The sequence below is a fragment of the Micromys minutus genome (assembly GCF_963924665.1).
Source record: "Micromys minutus genome assembly, chromosome: 7".
NCBI lineage: Eukaryota > Metazoa > Chordata > Mammalia > Rodentia > Muridae > Micromys > Micromys minutus.
This window is the reverse complement of record NC_137976.1, coordinates 35,849,287-35,865,572: the sequence shown is the minus strand read 5'-3', so window position 1 is coordinate 35,865,572 and position 16,286 is coordinate 35,849,287. Positions and strand designations below refer to the sequence as shown.

The 16,286-nt window shown below is 42.9% G+C and overlaps 1 protein-coding gene across 1 annotated transcript; it reads left to right on the top strand.

The window, feature by feature from the left end:
• The first annotated feature begins 6,023 nt into the window (after positions 1-6,023).
• On the top strand, positions 6,024-15,529 carry CPOX (coproporphyrinogen oxidase). Its single transcript, XM_080919035.1, has 7 exons — positions 6,024-6,723; positions 8,234-8,377; positions 8,626-8,736; positions 9,957-10,098; positions 10,817-11,035; positions 13,466-13,570; positions 14,177-15,529. Exons 1-7 carry the CDS (start codon positions 6,195-6,197, stop codon positions 14,262-14,264), a joined length of 1,338 nt encoding a protein of 445 aa, XP_080775161.1. The 5' UTR covers positions 6,024-6,194; the 3' UTR covers positions 14,265-15,529.
• Positions 15,530-16,286: the final 757 nt, after the last annotated feature.

The window sequence follows — 16,286 nt, the reverse complement described above, 5'->3', positions numbered from 1 at the left end:
GAACATTAGTGAAGGGAAGAGAAACTAAATGGTAACACTGGAAATGAAATTATGATTAATTTAAATGGAATTCCAGGAGAAATTACTGACCTAGAGATGATACCACTACACCTTTTGAGACACCTTCTTGAGATCAAGAAAATTATTAATCAGTTTGACCTGTATGTATTTACTAAGGAAGAGGTAGGTGGGAAGGAGAGAGAAGTGAATATGTTCCTTTTAAGGAATTGGGCAAATCTCAAGTCTATATTGTAGATCATTGGGAGATGTTTGATAGTTTCTGCTGGTAAAATTTGATCTCTCTCTCAATCTCTCTCTCTTTCTCTTTCTCTCTCTCTCTCTCTGATTGTGTGTGTGTGTGTGCTTTGAGACAGGTTTTTCTCTTCTCTGTAATAGCCCTGGCTATCTTGAACTTGCTTGGTAGACCAGGCTGGCCTTGACTCACAGAGATCCACCTGCCTGTGTCTCCCAAGTGCCTGGAGTAAAGGTGTGTGTCACCATGCCCAGCTTCAAAGACTCTTGTTGCTCAGGAGCTCATCCATTATTCTATTTGAGTTTTCAAGTATTGGCTTAGGTTTATACATATCTGGGAAGGCAAATGCCCACCAATACAAAGTTGTTTCATGTGCAACTACCCTTATATAAACATACTGAAAAAATATGACAAAATTTCTAGGAAATGGGTCTCAATATAAATGATGCATCAAATTACCTTCCTTAAGAGCTTACAGAAGGGGTCAGTGAGATCAGGGAAAGGTATTTGCTACCAACCTGATTTCAGCCCCTGGGTACCACATGGTAGGAGAGAACAAATTGTCATTTGACCTCCACACAGTGCTGTGGTGGATGTGTAACACACAAAACGTGCAATGTTTTAAGCTAATCCAGAATAGAGAAAAGTGTGACAGTTCAGCAAAGCTTAGGAAAGATTTCTGCTCCAGGATCTTACACAGTAAGAAGGCAGCAAGCTTGGTTCAAGCTATGCTCAGAGTACAAAGAACTAAAACATCCTACTTCTCAACAGCACTAGCATTTTAAATTACCAAGTCATTAACAACTCAGATATTTCTTTATAATTTTTTATTACTTATATGTGATATGCTGGCAAAAGTATTAATGACCCCAGAAGGACCCAACACTTCCCGTTTATCATTAAGGATTAGCTCAGCAGCTTCTGTTTAGGGGTCATTTGTATTGTCCTACAGCACCATGCAAAGCGAGGTTGGCAGGGGGAATAGTTCATTTGGAGACCTGAGTTTCTGATTCTGTAGCCAGTAGCTTCTCTGATTCTGCAGCTCTTGTCTCAAAGGCAGTCAGAGACTTCTTAGATCCAGAACTTTCCTTGACTTGGCGCTTATATTCTCTATTGATTAGAGACACATAAAGAACTCACTGGTTCACTCTGCTCTGTGACACCAGAGGCTGCTTTCCTCTGTCCTGATATGATCCATTGCTCTTGTTCACCACCTTGCTCTATGCAGGCTTCTGTGCGAGCCTGCTCACCGGTCTTTAACTCTCTGCCTCGTAAAGGCCAATATACTGGTGGAGGTTCACATCTCCATTTATACCGCAATGCATCTGTAGCAAAACGCCTTTCAAATGTGGTTTTACCTCTCTGCTTTCACCTAAGGCTCTTGACTTCTAAGTATCAGGTTCCAAGAATGGGATAAGTGGCCCACTGTGTCCTCCCAGCACTGGAGGGGCTGAAAATGGTGGAAAAGGACCAAGATGGGGGCCGCAAGGTAACACCTCAGGGACAGGGAAATCTGGACAGGATCGCTGGAGAGGTGGCATCTGCGAGCAAGGATTAGAACAAAGGATGCTGGGTTAATAAATTGCCTCATTCATAAAATAAGATGACTCTAGGTAGATACAGAAAACAGAGAACTTATCCTTGTTATCCAAATTTAAAATGGTATCAGTATGGCTAAAGATAGAACTTCTTGAATGCATGTTTTCCAAGAGTGATCCATCCCTGCATATGAGATGAATGTTTGGGGCCAACCACAGAAGCAGATTTGCTTTTCTGGAGTCAGGACCTTTTGTTGTGAGAGCTACAAAGACATGAAGGAAGTAAAGAGATGAGCAAAGTTTGACTTTCTCATTGTTATATGGGGGGGGGGGCTCTCTACAGGTAATCAAGACACATTATTCCTGACTGCTTTAAAAAAAAAAAAAAAGAGCACACATGCGAATTGCCACTCTATTGTTCCCAGGTTCTTCCCAAATGGCTCAGCCTACCCACTGCAACCCCCCCCCCAGAAGAGTGGTTGGGGAGAGCCTTTAATATTGAGGGGGTCAGGTGGCCACAGTGCCCTAACTCCAGCAAATGTAACACCTTCAGAACTTTGGCTAACTAGGAAGAGATACCTGTATTACTCTCCAAATGTATTAAGTACTTGGCTCCTTCCCACATCCGCTCCCTATCCATAAACTACTGCTCTGTGCTTGCTTCTGAATCACCCATTTTTAACTTACCTTTGAGACATAGTGAGGTTCTTCAGAATCAACTTCAACATTTCCTTTCTCTTAAAAAAAAAAAAAAAAAAAAAAACCTATGGTGTGTCAAAAAATAGCTTATACATGTTGGTTCTATTTTTACCCTATCGGTTCCAGGGATCAAACTCAGTTGGCAGGCTTGTTTAGTCTGAGCTTTAACTCACCCTTCCAATGGGTGTCTGTGCTATTTATTGTCTTATGTTTTCTTCTAGAGACAACATGGTACAGTTTCACCATCCTCTCCCCAGGTCCCAAACACTAATTATATTTGGAAGTTACCATATCCTTACATTATCCCCTCTCCCAAGGTGGACAACTGTACCAAGATGGGCAGAGTCTGTATCTGTAAGACTTAAGAAACAAATCCATCCCTTAAATTATTTTCACTTATATCACATAACATCTAAAAGTAAGCCTCATGGCCTGGTGTATGTGCTCAAAGATACCCTCAGAACACAGGCTCTGTTGAGCTACCTGCTGCCCAATGCATTCTATAAAACTTTCATAGTCTCAGTTACAGAATCACTGATTGAACTGCACCCAGATTACCATAGGAAAAAAATTAGAAGCTGAGGACAAAAGATAGAACAGAAGGGGCAGGCACTGTGAATAGGTCTCTTACATAATTTTTTTCTTGGCATATTTGAGTGGTTTCTTTACATATCCCTCTGAACATCCAGTTAAAATTACTTTAACTAAAGAAGGAGCAAGTCAAATCAACCACACTAAACTGCATTGCAGTTATTAATATATAGGGTTGTAGTAGCCCAGACCAGTCTCAAGCTTACAGTAATCCTCCTGTGTCAGCCTCACTTGTGCTGGGATAACAGGTGTATGTTATACCTCACTATTTATTGATTTAAGTCAACTGACCCCTTAAGATTTTCTTTTAATTTGTAAGATGATGACAAATTAAAAATGTAAATTCTAGGGCAAAATATTAAAATCTCAAAACCTTTGCTTAATTCCTCTTCCAACCACACTAGAGTCTAACAAGGCCATGTTTAGCAATACTTAGTTACTTATTAGCTCCAGTTTCTTTTAGATGGGTCCAAAAGCAACAGACGGATCACTTTGATAAGACACATCTCATGTTTGGCTACCACAGAGAATTGGTAAAACATAGTATAATTTAGGAAGGGTACTTGGAAATTATGTGTATGTGTGAGTACACATACCAGAGAAAACAAAGTGGTTTCCTCAAACTCTAAACAGGGAAAATGAATACACTAACATAGAGCATAAAATTAGTTGTTTTTTTTTTTTTTTTTTTTTTTTTTTGTTTTTTTGTTTTTTTGTTTTTAACAGGGGAAAGGTCACATTTGTAAGGATTCAGAGAAGCATGTGGACTTTGGGGACGGCCAGCTGCAAGCCTGTACCTAGTGAGATAGCATTCAGCTCATCAGAATCTCCAGGCTTGTGGGGCCACACAGAGAATAAAATCATAGTGTACACTATGGATTCGACGAGTACCCACACTGCTTAGCTTCTGCTTACACCTTATTGGCTTTTTATTTGTCCACAGTAGCTTTCTAATGCATCAGGTTGCTTACTTCTATGCCATATACTAACAAATACTTCTTGGACTTGGAAGTAATTTAAGCCATCAAAAGATCATTTTATTTATTTTTTGGCATGGTTGTTTTTGTTTCTTTTGAGACAGGGTCTTACTATGTGGCCCTGGCTGTCCTGAAAGTCTCTAGGTAGACAAAGCTGGCCTCAAGCTCACATAGGCATACCTGATTCTGCTTTCTGAAGGCTGGGATTAAATGTGTGTGGCACTCTGTCCTTCAAGGAAGATGGTGGCTTTGATGTTGTTTTGTTTTTCTCATACAAATCAGGTTTTTAAGGATTCAGTTAAGCACTGTATGGGTATATTTATAAAAAGATAAAGAGGGGGAAATATGTTCTATGGAGGTAAGTCAGGTATGGGGAAGGGGGTGTCTCGGTGGGCCGATGCTGAGGCATCCCTTCCTCCCACTCAGGGACCAGCCACAGGATGGTATAATATAGAATAGAGTTTATTCAGAGGAGGGGAGCCAAGAGGGTAGTAGAGGCAGAGAAAGGCAGAGAGAAGGGGGAGGGACAGAGGGAGGGATGGAGGGAGGGGAGGGCAAGGGAAAGGAGAGGGAGAGGAAGGGAAGGAAGGGGAGGGGAGGAGAGGAGAAAAGTAGAGAAGTAGAGGCTAGCCATGAGCACATAGAGAGGGGGGAAGGGAAGGGGAAAGAGCAGGAGCAGGAAGGCAAGAGCAAGAAAGGATCAAGAAAAAGAGGAAGAGGGCAAGAAGCCCTCATTATAGTGAGTTAGGCAGACCTGGCTATTGAAGTAACTGTGAAGTGGATCTTAGACAAAATGCTAACACTGTATATTAAGATTAAAGGTAGGGACAGAGGAGGGGAGGAGAGAGTCAGCCAAACAAGCCAGAAGCTTGTACACAATTTGTTCAGGGCCAACTTATTTGTCTGGGAAAGCTTCCAAGATTTCCTGTTTGACTTATTCTTGACTAGCTTCACATTAGCAGAATGCTTATAAATAGAGAAGTTTCTTACAGAGAAATTAGAGAGGTTTCCTTCATTTATCACCAGCAGGCCCAGCCAGACCAGTTACTAGCATTCATAGGAAGCAACCTTCCAAGAGATAATTCTTATCTTTCCTTCTCTTCCAAGTTGGCCCCTGGGCAGGGCACACTACAGCTAAAAAGTTAAGTTTCTCTCCTCTGCAAGCTTCAACACTTCTTGGTGAAGTCGCTGTCTTACCTGTCAGGCCTGAGCACACTTTCTGGGCAAAAGTTTGTGGTTCCTTTTGCACAAGTAGCCATGGAGTGGACAGGCCGGTCAGAACCATAACCCACTGAGCTTCTATTACTGCTCTGGCCAGAATGGAAGCTTGTGGAAAAATAGCCAGTGGCCTAGAATATTATTTGCTAGTAGAAATTAAAATCACCCTGGATAATTAAAGGGCAAGTGAGCCCTTCTGACAGCATAAATAATGTTGACAATGACACTTTTGTCTAAATACACTAGGGCTTGCAACAAACCTATTAAATATGTGAGCTTCTGTCCTCATATTTTCAACGAGTAGGGCTATGTGAAAGAATAGAGATCCGGAAGTAAAGTGGAATATTTTCTCTAGATCCTTACTTACTCTTCAGTCTTTCCTGACTGAACTCTTTGGGTAAGCCCAGCATCGGGACAAAGGGACATCCTCTAGACCCACAGCCAGGACTAAGAGCTGGGCTTTGGGTCGTATTTCTGCCGGTTTGGACTAAGACAAGGGGTGTGTCTCTGGGTCATATTTCCGCCGGTTTGTCCTCAGCCTTCCTACTCAACTTTTGCTCACTGTGGGTGAGTGAGCAGGGCAATCGAAGGTGTACGTGACTAAAGCGCCTATCTTATCAGTCCAAGCACCTTCGCAGTCCCCCCAAAGCACCAGGGCCGGCGTGCTGGCAGTTAGGACCCACCTCTGTGGGCGGGGTGGAGTCTTATCTGCCAGTTCCTGGAGCCGGCAGGCGAGTGCAGGAGGTGATAGGACCGGACTACAGTTCCCAGCATCCTCGGTTCCCGCCGGCAGCCTGCGGCCCATACCCGCAGCGGCTCTTCCAGACTCCAGGTTCCAAAACCCGGGAGTCTCCGGTCTCAGGATCTGGGGAGCTCCGGTGGGACTGCAGGACCGGCGCTGCCCAATCCGGGAGGGAGATGGCCTTGCGGTTGGGCGGGCTGGGCTCTGGCTCCTGGTGGCGAGTGGTGCGGGGCGACTATGCACAGCTACGCGCCGCGTCCCCGCGCTGCGCGTCCGCCCGCGTCTGCCGGCTGCCTGGCACAGCTGGTACCCAGCCTTGCCGCGGGCTGGGCCAGGGCTCCTCGGCTGGAGGCGGATCCCGACTGGGGACCGGGCTGGCCGCGGCGCTGGCGGGGTTGGCAGGTCTGACAGCCGCCGTCGTCGGGCACGTGCGGCGGGCGGAGATGGTGCCCAAGAGCTCGGGGGCACGGAGCCCCTCACCTGGACGGCGAGAGGAGGAGAAGGACGGGGACGAGCTGGCCCGCCGCTGCAGCACCTTCATGTCCTCACCGGTGACTGAGCTGCGGGAGCTGCGGAGGAGGCCGGAGGACATGAAGACCAAGATGGAACTGATGATAATGGACATCCAGGCCCAGGTGTGTCGGGCGCTAGCACAGGTAGACGGAGTCGCCGACTTCTCTGTGGACCGATGGGAGAGGAAGGAAGGTGAGGAGAGCCCTCCGGTTTCTTGGTTGGGCACCGGTTGCAGTTTAGAATTGAGGCTAGGTTGAAGTAGACAGTACTCATGGGGGTTTGATCTGCTAGAAGGGACACCCTTTAGAATGACTGACATGGAGAAATCCGTTCCCTCTCAGCTTGCAGATGTGGACTCAGGTGCCAACAACGTAGGATAGGCCATTCGAAAATATTGGCAATTCGTAATTGCATTTATCTCTATAGGCTTATTAAGAACATTTTCAGGCAGCAAACTGAAGCTCCCATGTTCAGTTACTCAACAGTCCCCCACTCCTAACACCACCACACACACTCTTTTATTTACTCATCATGGGGCATTTGTCCCTTGTCCTAGTAGAGGCAGGAGAAACACTAATCCTTTATAATTACTAGACTCCTTGTGTCAAAAATCTCCCCACTCTTTTTTTTGGGGGGGGGTTGCATAAGAACTATTGGTCAGTGTTCCAGTAGTCCTTACTAAATTGCATCGTCAAAAGGATTCATTAGAATCCCCGAATACCTATCCATTCAAGTCAAGTTATGTATTGGTGAATATGTTGTTTCATACATTTAGATTCCCATCTTGATTTTAAACTTGAGATTTCTAACTTTTTCCCAGCTGGAAATACAACAGCATATCATCAATACATTTGAGCTACGATGCTGCCACATCGTTAATACATAAGATTCAGTCTGATTTTTCATAGTTTTCCATCTTGTAATATTTTAAAGTAAAAGCCACTGACCGACACAATCTCAAATAATAGATAGCTGGTTTTGTAACCTTTGGAAGTTACTGTTTTCTGCCCTGGTTTCATAATTTATAAATAAATGCAGAGAACTCGGAATTTGAGAAACATGGTCAGCACTTGAAAAAAAGAATTATTTAGTCTTTCCAGTGGTGTGATTTTGAATATGGTGCCCTGCTTCTTAGAAATAAAACAACCCAAAAATTAGTCTTTGAGAACAATTTTGGTGACCCTATTGCTTTAAAGAAAAAAAAAAAACCCTATTATATATACACACACACACATAATTTCACTGAATTTAATACTCTGAACCCCTTAAGAGTTTGAATAGCTACATTTTTAAATTGCATATAAAAATTAAAGGTAATGGGGTAGAATTGAGAGGAAAAAAAGTGAAGCAATATGGAGTTCTTCTTGTATTCGGTAAAAGTAGACACCATTCAATGAGCCCGCTCCTGCCTGTAACATTAGCTTTTTGTTTTGTGAATAACAAATGGTTTCTTTGAGTTATTAGGCAATGTCAGGAGAACACAGAAGAAACAGCCATTTTAATGGTTTGTGTCTGGATCCAATGTTTTCCTAGTGTGAACAGCTTAAGACACAAAGCTAAGCTAATCATCCAACCTATCGCACATTAAAATAAAATGCTATCATAGATGGTTTGGAACTAGGGGAGGAGGCGAGCCCCTCGTGGGAGAGTTGTCTTCCATATGACAGTGCCCTGTTCTCAGGTTTCCTGTTTGAATGGACAGGAGGAGGTGGCATCACCTGTGTGCTTCAGGACGGGCGTGTGTTTGAGAAGGCGGGGGTGAGCATCTCTGTCGTTCATGGAAATCTTTCTGAGGAAGCAGCAAACCAAATGAGAGGCCGAGGAAAAGTTCTGAAGAAGAAAGATGGTAAGTCAGATAACTCTCCCTGCCAGCTCGTTTCCACCAGTTTTACTTAAGATGGCTTTTTTTATTTTTCCTGGGATGGGCAGCCATTGGATGTACAAGCCTAGTAAGAGTGTTTGCGTGAGTTAATCATGAAAATTGTAACTCAGAGACAAGCTACAAAGCAGCTGTCGATAGTGGAATCAGAGATCATGAGGGAGTAATTTATGTCAGGCCAGACGACTGAACGCATCTGTGATTTTACTTCCCAGGTAAATTGCCATTTACGGCTATGGGTGTAAGCTCTGTGATTCACCCCAAGAACCCGTACGCACCCACCATGCATTTCAACTACAGATACTTTGAAGTAGAAGAAACGGATGGTAAGCCTCCTAAGAGTTGTTCCAAGTCTGTATTAAAACAAAACAAAACAAAAGGCACCCTATCAAAAAGAGAGAAAGGATTTTTCGGGAATATCCCAGAGGCTTAGTCTTGGCAGGATGTACGGGACCCGAAACATCAGAATGGGACTCCTTCTCTCATCCAATGTTTCCTTCACACAGAATGATTTCTGTGAACCCAAACTTTAACCCCCCCCCCCCACTGCACTGCCCCTCCCCACCGCCGCCTGCCACACACAAAGTTTCTGCAAATATAAATTTGTTATTTCTGAAATTGAGGACTTGCCATCGGGACCCATACACAAATATATGTATACATATACAATTTGTATATATAGTACATATATACATATAGTGTATATGTATACATATACACTGTGTGAGAACCTGGGTTGGGACCCCACTCCACAGTCATTTAAAACGCCAGGAGCTAGGAAGGATACCTGGAGCCACGCAGTGTAGCTAATTAGTAGCTTCAGGTTTACAAAAATGCATTTGCACACATGCACACTTGTGCACACACATAAAAGCTGCCAACTTGTAGACCAATTTATTGGTAAGAGTGAGTACATGAAGCAGTTGTTCTAATATGGCAGATTGCTCCCTTAGAGGGCATTTTCTTCCTGTCTGGAGTAAATGGAAGGGGCTTTGGGGTACCTAACAGAGGGACCATCACAATCTTCTGGATAGTTCTTATTAACCTTATGTGTCTGAGGTAGAAATTACTTTTTCAAATAGTGATCTAGCTGAGATGTTTGAACTGTATGTCTAATGTTAAGCCAGCATTGAGATTCACACCTGAGACATCTGTTCAAAAATTTATTTATTTATTATATAAGTACACTGTAGCTGTCTTCAGACACACCAGAAGACACACAGGGTATCATATCTCATTCCAGATGGTTGTGAGCCACATGAGCTTGCTGGGATTTGAACTTAGGACCTCAGTGCTCTTAACCATCAAGCCATCTCTCCAGCCCCTGTGCAGACTATGGATACTCGAGGCCCTCCATCCCGTTTCCCTGCCAGCTTCTCTCTCTCCCTGACTTCCTGCCTCTCACCAGCCTCAGCTTTTCCAGCTGTGGGAGATATGTTCGGTTAGATGTTCTCTGACTGCCGCCTGTTTCATGTTGATGAATTAAGCTGGTACAGGTGCGCTCTGGTCTCAAGGCAACCTCTGCTCAGCTGCCTTGCTCTCGTAGGTAAGACGCACTGGTGGTTTGGGGGTGGATGTGATCTCACACCGACCTACTTGAACCGAGAGGATGCGGTCCATTTCCACCGAACTCTGAAGGAAGCTTGTGATCAGCATGGGCCAGACATCTATCCCAAATTTAAAAAATGGTAAGCTACCTTGACTATACTTTCTGTGTTTGTTTGTAAGGACTTGCCTGTGGGCCTCATTTATATAAAGGTCATCAAAAGAACTCTCTCTAAGTTAGGGACTATTCTACATGTTTCAGCACTGGTAAGTGGTGTCTTAGGAGACTTATTTTATTAGACAGTGGATGAAAGCGTCAAGAGTAGGCTGATGGCTTCTTGTGCTGCTCTGGGGGGTAAACTTGAACACACATGAAGACATTCTGTAAGATTGCCTCTGCCAGCCTGTTCCCTATGTGTGCATGCTTTAGAGTCACCACTTTTATTTATTTATTTTATTGGATTTTTAAAAGTTACATTTCAAATGTTATCCCCGTTCCCAGTTTCCCCTCCAGAAACCCCCTATCCCCTCCCCTCTCCCCCTGCTTCCATGAGGGTGCTCCCCCCCCCCACTCACTCCCTCCTGTCTCCCCACCCTGGCATTTTCCTTCACTGGGGCATCAAGCCTTCCCAGGACCAAGGGCCTCTCCTCTCATGGGTACCCAAGGCCATCCTCTGCTACATATGCGGCTGGAGCCATGGGTCCTTCCATGTGGACTCTTTGGTTGGTGGTTTAGTCCCTGGGAACTCTGGGTGGGGGAGGGGGCGGTGCTTGGTTGATATTGTTGTTGTTCTTATGGGGTTGCAAACCCCTTCATCTCTCATGGTTTAGTCCATGGTTTTCCTCTGCTGCATGTTCTAGGTGTGATGACTACTTCCTCATAGAGCATCGCGGAGAGCGGAGGGGCATCGGTGGCATCTTTTTTGACGATCTCGACTCCCCATCCAAGGAGGAGGCGTTCCGCTTCGTGAAGACGTGTGCCGAGGCTGTGGTTCCTTCCTATGTTCCCATCGTGAAAAAGCACTGTGACGACTCGTACACGCCCCAGGATAAGCTGTGGCAGCAGCTGAGGAGAGGGCGGTGAGTGACAGAGGGTGAACACATCTGCACAGCGCACACAAGAGGAGGGCCTCCAGGAACAGTGGCCCAGTGCTTTATAATAATTAGTCTTATTAATCCACACTGATTTTTTTCTTAAGTAGACAGCCTTTAAAAATTAACTTAATAATGTTGTATAATCAAAGTCACAAGGTTTATTTAATTCAGTCATGCATGACCATGTGGTAAGTACTTTGGGAATTTTTCTCTTTATTTCCCAATGACAGCTTTGATCTCCTACCAGGGTGAGGGCACTATTTAAGGGATTTTTTTTTTCTTGTTTATAAATCCAGAGTCACGCTTTAAAATATTCATCTTAAATATTTGCAGTCTTAGTGATCACCTTTCCTTATTTTGGACCTCTTATGCATAACCCCTATATGAGGCATCGTGTGTCTGATTTTCCCAGGAAGCCTGTGGTATAGATGGCGTTTCCATTTATTGATCATAGGTGTCCTTACCAATAAGTCCTTTGCCCAAGACTACACAGCAGGTCTGATGACCCCCCAGATGTGAAATTGCTCCTGTATGTGCCTTTCACCCATCCTTACCCCCAGCCCCCGGCTCAGTATTGAACGTGATGAGTTCCCAGCTTGTGTTCAGTCCCAGGGCTCTCCTGAGCCAGCTCCTCACACCCACTTGCTCAGGCCCCAGCACTTCTCTTGGCCATCTTAACTGCATATGCACTGTAAGTCACAGTCATAGCTGAGTCCTTCTAATTCACATCAATGCTCGGGCACCTGAGCCCTAAAAAGTTCCACGCAAAGCTGTGCCTTGAAGAAGTAATCTTACATATTCCAAGTTTAAAGTATGTTTGTGTTTACCTTTCTGAGGCTGTGTTTGCTGTACTTAAATAATTGGGTGCCTTGTCAGGTCTCTATGTAACAACCTGATGAAGTGAGAATAGAGTTAGTTTTCTTTTAGAAAGTTTTTAAGCAATACAAGCCCCACCCCACCCCTACCAATTTGTTACCCATACCTATCCCATTCTGCCTCCTTTTCTTTTAGATTTATCTTGGGTTCCCCTGAGGTTAGACATAACCCTGACTACAGAAATAGGCATATCAGACATACTGAAAATGGCTCATAGTTCAGTAGGGATATTACTAATTAAAACTGTTTCAGTATTGGACATATTCTGTATGCAGACCTAAAAGATTTATGAATCCTAAGTAGGTGAAGCCTTTACTGAAATGTTACCAACAATTTTTTACATTTGATGACAGGCCATTCTGTGAGTTCTGCTGTGTGTCTGACCCCTATTTTTTTGGACTTAGGAGATGTGTGGAGCATTAGGTTAATTCCTTGTGGCTTAGTATGTCACTAATCTTCAAAAGAGAAGTCCCCAGTCACTGTTATCTCTGGGTTGGAAGATAACAGTAGACTCTGGGGCTTTAGATAACTCCAGCATCATTGCAAAGACCCTTCGTGGTCCACGCTGGCTTCAGTTTCTTACAGTGTATTTATACCTTGTCATCTGTAGTCCTTACAGATCTCCTCCCTTCACACCCCTAAACATTCATTTTTTTTATGAATCATTCTGAATTCTTTAGGACAGTAGAGAGCACAGCTTTAAATCTGAAGAGACTTTGGAATCCTATGATGTTAAAGAGAGAAACAGATGTTTAGGCTAGATGGTTTCCTAACAGTTAGTAGAAAATTTGGACAATACACTGAGCCTAGCTTGAGTTGATAACAAGATATTAACTAAAAAAACAAAAAAACAACAAACAAAAAAAAAGACAAACCAAAAACCACAGAGTAAAAATAAGCGCTGGACCCCAAGGCTGTAGCTTTCACAGCGATGGCTGTAAAGGGAGGAGGGATGAGTGGTCCCATCTCTGGATGCTATAAACTGCAGGATGCTATGATCCCAGCTCTGTTAGTCACTGTTAAATCTATTGCTTAGATGATGATAATAAAATATAATAATGATAATGATGATAACAGTAGTAAGTTCCTTGCTTAGCAGTTCCGGGCACCTACCTAGTCTAGAGTCCTAGTCTAGAACTGTGAGCCACACTGACATGAAGCCCTTTTCCTGAAATTCCTCATACCACAGTGAGGACCTGGGCTGTGTTGGAGAAAGAAGGCTATTTCTTTCTTAATCATTGTGCAAGCCCGGTCCCCAATTTGTGTTTGTGCTGCTTATTCATGGGGAAAGCATAACCTTATTGACTTGTAGTTGCTCTGTGTTTGGCACAGTCTGCAACCAATTGTTCAGTGGGTAGAATGCCCTTTTATTGATGCTTTCCAGAGGAGGGGCTTACTGGGCTGGGATCTGTGTAAGCTGGGTGCTGGCTCTGGTTGATAGGGACATATGGGGAGAAGCTCCATGCTTAGTTCTTCTTAGGGAGCTCTGAAAGGTTTCACTCAACGAAGCCTTACGGTTATCTGATGTCTTTCTGACAGGTATGTAGAGTTTAATCTGCTGTACGATCGGGGCACCAAGTTTGGCCTCTTTACTCCAGGGTCCAGGATTGAAAGCATCTTGATGTCTTTACCTCTAACAGCACGGTGAGAAAATGATCTGTCATAGTAGCTCTGTGTCTTAGTAACTCTTGACATAGTAACTCCCTGTGCCCCATGACCTGCACCTTAGCCCTGACAGTGTGTTACTAATACTTTATTTATACGTTTTTCTGATTCTTATAAAATTGTTGGAGAATAAGCACAAGTTGGGTTTTGTAAGAAGTGACAGGATGTACGGCATAGCTTTGTGCAGACATGGGGAGCTCAGGGGGCGAGCAGGAAGCTGAGGCTGACTGTCCTCACAGCCTTCGTTCTAAGATCCCTATGTAAAACTTAAGTTAGTATCTGCCTGTGTACTCCCCAAGGTTCTCTACTTTATGGAAACCCTACCTTATGATGTAAGTGTGTGTTGACTTTAGGATCTTAATATTAACCCAGATATACCCTAAGACTTATGAAGAAATTTAAATTTAACCTCCCCAGCCGCAGACTTATTTTTTTTTAAGTATAGTTAGGGACACAGTAGGCAGAGGGGGTGGAGGTACAACACATTCTTTTTACTCTTAGGGTTTTAGGGTTTTATTCTTTGTTAGCTATCTATGCTGATTATCGTTACTTTGTTTGCTTTGTTTTGTTTTGGAACATGCATAGATGGGAGTACATGCATTCTCCTCCAGAGAATTCCAGAGAAGCTGAAATTCTGGAAGTGTTGCGCCATCCAAAGGACTGGGTGCACTGATGCATCAGAGCCTTGCTCCAGGGCCTGGTGGACACACCATGGCCACTGTGTGGCAGGCAGTGTCTTCTGTGCCTTACTGTCCCAGCCTTCTCCACTCTGGGCATTCCTCTGTGGCAGGTGGCTTTGATCTTCTCCAGTGCTAAGGGAGGAAGGGGCAATGGTGGATGAGGATGTAAAAATGTCGGAGTCGTGGACTGTGAAAGCCATTTGTACTTTAGTCAGTTTTGACATTGGGTTTCCAGGTCTAACTATAAGGGAGTGTAAATACTATGGCACATACCAGGAAACTCTTCATTTTATTTGTTGCTTGACATTTTAGTTTTTGCCTCAGATATGTATCAGGGGATACAGTTTATCTTCTTTAGTTCGGTCACACTGCCCCTACTCGGACCGTGAGAATGCAACTGAAGCCAGGCGGTGGTGATGTATGCCTTTAATCCCAGTATTAAGTAAGCAGAGGCCAGTAGATCTCTGAGTTTGAGGCCAGCCTGGTCTACATAGTGAGTTCCAGTACAGCCAGCGGTACAAAGAGAAAAACTGTCTCCAAAAAAAAAAAAAAAAAAAGAAAAGAAAAAAGAAAGAAAAGAAGAGCAATTTGAAGAAACATGTTTTTCTTGGTTATTTTTGATGTTATTTTCATGTATTTTTTTTCTATAGGCCAGAATATTAGAAAAGTACTTTTTTTTTTTTTTTAGGTAGCTATTTAAGAGCTTTGGAAAATTTCTTTAGTCAGTTCTTGCATTATATAATGGTGACCTAGTTTACAGCTGCAAATGGCATTATCATTATTTAAATAAGGGACATCTTAAGTGGTTAGGTTTTATGGGATTATAATTTGCTAACATTAAGATTCTATGTATTTTTGAAAGCGAAAACTTATATCCCTGGATTCTGATACTTAAAAGTTTTATATTTTAGACATTTAGATATGGGAGATTAGACAAACAAATGAAACACATTTTTCTCTTTAACGAAAAAGAATGGAGATGTCTAACATGGGCATTTCATATTTTTTAAAAAGATGGGCCAATGGAAATAGTCTTACTTTTCAAATTAGAGATTCTTTAACTTTTTTCTTTTAAAAGTCACAGCATATTTCTTAATGTGTGGTTTATCAGTCTAAATAATAGTATGACTGTGCTATGTTACTTGATTTATAATATATTGAATTTGTAAGGAACAATATATTGTACATATTTAAATATTCTGGAATATATTGGATGTATGAGATTGTGTTTGGCTCTTTTAGGGTGAGAAAATCTACAAATTCTTCAACATGTCTTACATAGATTCAGCTAATAAATTTTATTACAAAGTAAGACAAGTGAGTGTTTGTATTCTTTATTGTGATAACTTAGTAATTCAAATATTTTTCAACTCAGTAATAGTTCTTTATTACTCAATATTTTACCCAAGAGAAATATCCATGTTTTCATTTCATTTTCCTAGAAATTTTAGTAAAAATAGACAAAATTAAAAACAGATCGAGTGCAAATTAGTAGGTAAATGGATAAGTAGTTTGTGACTTCTGCAGACATTAAGAGGCTGTTAGCAACAAAAAGGAGGACTGACTGAGAAATGCCAGTGTGGGAGGTATCAGGAACACCATGGCAACAGGAAGACAGACACCAGGCAGAAAGGTACCTGCTATCAAATGTCACCTGTGAAGACTTTACCAGGGAAGCAGTCAGTGGCTGGCATGGGCTACAAGTGGAACACTTGTATTATCTGTGCTGTGGCTGAGGTGACTATAAATTGATCAAATTTCCTTGAACTCAGCATTACAGCGTCAGAGAATTTTCTTCTCTTGACAGTACTTCAGTAAAGATGCTTTGGAAGAAAGACATCGGAACAGATATTCACATACACCTGTCTGGTTACCTTCCAAGAACTAAAAATATCAAGCTGAGCATATGGTTTAATGGCAGAGCCAGTCTAGCATGCATGGAGTCTTGGATTATATTCCTAGAACTGGGAAGAAAGCACCAGGATCCCTGGATGATTTAGTTGCATTTAAGGCTT